The sequence below is a fragment of the Poecilia mexicana genome, unplaced genomic scaffold (assembly GCF_051168715.1).
Source record: "Poecilia mexicana isolate PSO_F unplaced genomic scaffold, ASM5116871v1 scaffold_20, whole genome shotgun sequence".
Classification (NCBI taxonomy): domain Eukaryota; kingdom Metazoa; phylum Chordata; class Actinopteri; order Cyprinodontiformes; family Poeciliidae; genus Poecilia; species Poecilia mexicana.
The window spans coordinates 11,010,531-11,014,788 of record NW_028263389.1 but is presented as its reverse complement, the minus strand read 5'-3'; the positions used below and the strand labels follow the sequence as shown (position 1 = coordinate 11,014,788).

The 4,258-nt window shown below is 42.5% G+C and overlaps 1 protein-coding gene across 1 annotated transcript; it reads right to left on the bottom strand.

Annotated features, from left to right (window-relative positions):
• Nucleotides 1–406: 406 nt before the first annotated feature.
• msc (musculin (activated B-cell factor-1)) lies at nt 407–3,216 on the bottom strand. The gene is made up of 2 exons (XM_088001201.1): nt 1,240–3,216; nt 407–1,048 (listed from the first exon to the last, which is right to left on the bottom strand). The coding sequence occupies exons 1-2, from the start codon at nt 1,651–1,653 to the stop codon at nt 971–973; spliced, it is 492 nt and encodes a 163-aa protein (XP_087857327.1). The 5' UTR covers nt 1,654–3,216; the 3' UTR covers nt 407–970.
• Nucleotides 3,217–4,258: the final 1,042 nt, after the last annotated feature.

Below are 4,258 nucleotides of genomic sequence, written 5' to 3'. Positions count from 1 at the left end.
GGAGCGCTGAGCTGAGCTGAGCCATCCTCAAATGTTGCTTTGCATTGCAGAGGAGCTGGCTGAAAGAAGGCTACACTGGGGTGGCTGGAAATACTGCAGGTGACTATAAATACAACTCTTTATATAAAGACTAATGGAGGCCTTTTTTGTTTTCAGATTGTTTTCAAATCCATACAAATCTATTGTGAGCCCAAATGCACAATAGTGTTTTATTACCGTAAAGGTGTAGCTCAAAGTTTTTTTGTTTTTTTGTTTTTTCTCAGATGGGATTTTCAGTGACTTATGATGTGAAGCAGAAACACGTCATGATAAAGGAAATGATTCAAACCAAACACTTTCACAACCGGCTGCTGTTACGTTATGTTAGTGGAGGCTGAGAGCTTTATCAATTTGCACAATCAGCTGATAATTAATTACTGAAATCAAAATGCCTTAGCACTTAAAACACAAAATCTGTCTCTTATGAAGCAAATAAAGAAATAATAAAATCCATTAGTGTTTTTTTTCCCTCTATTTATTATTACACCAATGTAAATCCACAGTAACAAAATAGGCTTGGATTTGAATGTATTTGTGAAAATAGGACAAATTGTGTACCATAAGTTATTGCTAAAATGTTATAAGATGTCAATAAGATTTGAATAGCACTACATAAGCTTTGTGTATTTACCATAAACCTGTTTGTTTACTGATGTTAAATCAAACCCATGCTATTTAACGATACTCTGATTCAGCAAACAGACCAATATCATCACAAAAACTGAAAAAAATCAAATTCAAATACAATTCCAAAACACCTAAAGGCTAATAAACAAAGCAGGCCTGAACACAACACATGTACGCAATAAAACATTGCAGTTCCTAGTCAAGAGTTGTTTAACTACAAAACCATAATATGCAGACAGGTGAACATGAAAGCAAATCTCAGAGTCAGTTCTGGAGATGCTTTTTTTAGGTGAGAAGGGACGGACTACGCTGTAGTGCCACAAAGTCTTACAGCGGATGAAATGTCCTCCTCTGATCTTCCTGTCGACATGAAGGGCCACGTCTGAAACAATCCACACAGAACAATAACAGAAGAAATTAGATCAAATCTTACTCTCAAAAAATGATCAAAAAAACGTCTAAGCCTTAACATGAGACAGATGTGGTCATGATTATTTATTTCCCATTAAAGTATTTTTTTTTTTTATATATTTTTGATTTTTACCAAGCACGGCTGTTGGAGAAGTTTCATACCAGACTGACTGGATGTGCAAAGCTGTCCTCCAGCCGGTCCTCCTGCAGGATCTGTCTGAGGTGACAGATGTAGCTGGACGCGAGACGCAGCGTGTCCAGTTTTGACAATTTGGTGTCTGCGGGAACCCAGGGCAGGCTCGTTTTCAGTCTAGAGAAAGCTTTGCTCAGCACTCTCATCCTCGCCCTCTCCCGAGCGTTGGCGGCGTTCCTCTGAGACTGCCTCGACTCCTTCTGGTGTGCCTTGGAGAGCCTGCTGTGGTCCTGCTGCATCCTCCTCTCCACACCCTCGTCTTCCAGATCTTTGTCCAAATATCGCCTGGCACTGAGGCGGGTGCTTTTCCTCATGCTTGCAGAGACACTTCCGTGGAATATCTCGTCGTCCTCGGGATCACTTGGAGTCGAGCCTGTTGACATGGCTTTTTAAAAGTGCAGCAGTTTCTTTTTGTTAAAGACGAAAAACAAAAAGTCTGATTGGATCCTTGTCAGTTTAAAAATCCATGTAGTTACGATGTAGCTGCAGGGGGCCCAGAAGGCCAGCATTCAATGGACTTACAAAGTAATGAGTTACATTTCAAAAACTGAATGTAGACCCCTCAAATTTAAGTGTCGTGCGCTTGGCCTCTTTGCATTTCTCCTCCCCTTTTCTCCAAACGTCCATGACCCCAGTGAGATTGCAACTCTGTCTCTTTGTGGAAACTGTTAAACAGTTGACTTGCACATCTCCAGCCGAATAATTTGGTTAAGCACTGTGAATTAATGGCTGCTTTTGGGTAATCCCTGGTCACTGTCTGGGGATTGATGTTACCAAAGCAACACAGGATCCCCCGGTGTATTGTGCAGGAGGTTGCAACCTTCCCACTAGAAATGCGGCTGCTGCACACACATAGTAAATGTCCTTGCAGTTTGTTGCTCCTACAGATGTGCTTTAATAGAAATGTCTTAGGGAGCTTATCAAAAGCACCTAATCCTTTGCTGGTTTCACAGAGGGATTGGGTTTCTGCAGATGGAGCGGCCTTTCACACGCAGCCCTTGTGCACCAGCCCCAGCTGTTGGAGGTTCCCATGACATCTGGAGTGCTGGCATGACAAGGGTGTGGCAGATGCAAAGAGGCCCCATCTTCTTTCACATGTAGCAGCGTTTCTTTTTTTAACTGCTGAACGTGCGGCGATTATGTGTTTGTTTTTTGCGTCCTCAAAAGGATCTCGTGTAACAATCAGCTTAAAGATTTGGTGTGGAGAGAAAAAGAGAAACACCTGTTGGGGAAGCGAAGAGGGCACCGTTAAAAACCTGCTACCGAAGCGACTGACTGACCGGGAAAAGGTGACGGATTTGAGGAACAAACCATGTTTTTATTCTTTTTTTTTTTTAGAATGTTTAACAAAATGTGCTTTATGTCAACTAGAAAAAAAGACGTGAAAAAAGATTTAGCCAAGAATGATCTACGTGCAACTGATATGTTTGTGTCTGGCTTTGTGGAACATGCCTTCATATTTGTCACAACACCTCCATATATATCGTGCTTAAAAAGTAGCAAGAAGAAACCACTTGTCAAAAGGCAGTTCTGTGAAACGCCAGATGCAATTGGTGCAGATTGCAAGAAAAGAAGGTGCTCCCTTAGACGGGATGATATTTCGGGGCTGCTCCGTAATGCCTATATGTGGCAGGAATCTAAAAATCCAAATAATCTTGAACACACTCCCCCTCCTCCCTCCCACAGTGAAAATTGCTGGGTGGTGCAGATGGAGAAACGTGTTGTGGGGATGTGTTTTATTCAGCAAGGACAAAAGGAGCAGAGGTGAAGAGAAGATGGATGGAGTTAAGTAGAGAGAAAGACAGCGAGGAAAACTTTTAGAGGTTCCAAAAAAAAAAAAACTTGCCACTATAGGACAAAGATTCCTCTTCCACTGCATTACTGACTTTGATCACAACTGAGCTGCGATGGAACGATTTCGATTCAAGCGCATTGATGTCAAATGAATCGGTGGCAAAATTCGAAACTTTGAAAAAGTAACATTTACAGGCACCCTCCAGTCAACCTGACAGAGCTTTCCCATCAACTTAAATGTTTAATCTTATGAAGCATGTCAGTCATTTTAAAAGTAATTGACAGTTTTGTGACTCGGTCTTCCTTCTTTTCTAAGTCTAACGATGTTCCCTGAAGCAGGGACTCATTCCTTGCACATGTGCTTTTCCACGCAGCTTTCCAACAGACCAGCGATCGACCAGACCTTGCAGGGATTCCTGCTCTTAGCATATCCTTGGGTGAGTCATGACGTTGAGATATTGAGTTATGCCGGAATCATAGTGAGAGTTTCGGGCGGTCTGCCAACCCCATCCTCTATCACCGCATCCGTCAGCGAGGCGGACGGCCTGACTGACACCTATGAAGGTGCAAGCTAAGGGATTCTGCTGTCGGATTTACCGATCATCTGGTGAGCCGTCATCTTTTTTTTTGTTTTTTGTTTTTTGTGACGGACACAAAAAAGGCATCAGCTGTATGACATACGACATCATTCATCCTGGTGCTTCATTCACTGTCAGAGGGAGAACAGGCGGAGATAAAACACTGCACTCATTGGTCATTCTATGCACACACTTCCTAGAGTAAAACGGGAAAAAATATTACCCTAAACTTTGATGTAATTGATGGCTTTATGGTTGCTCTACTTGCCCTGGGGATAATTAAATCCAAGGCCAGTGGTAATAAATAACACTTTAAAGTGGACCTAAAGGCGGAGTAGGTATTTTTCCATCAGCAGAGACTTTGACGGGGGCTTGACCTCCACCAGAGGTCCGCTGCGAGAAGCAGAGGGACAGGTGCAGGCTCATGATGTCAGAGCCTGAACTCTGTTTGCGTCTCGTGGTTCCCATGATCTTCACCAAAGAAGTTTGCAGCACTGGACTCGAGGCGAAAAAAGCAAAAAAAAAAAGTCAGATGTCTGATGTATTCATTCCTTACACTGTTCATGCGGTATCGTACGTGCTTAGATGAAAACTTTTAGAATTATTTGCAGCCGTG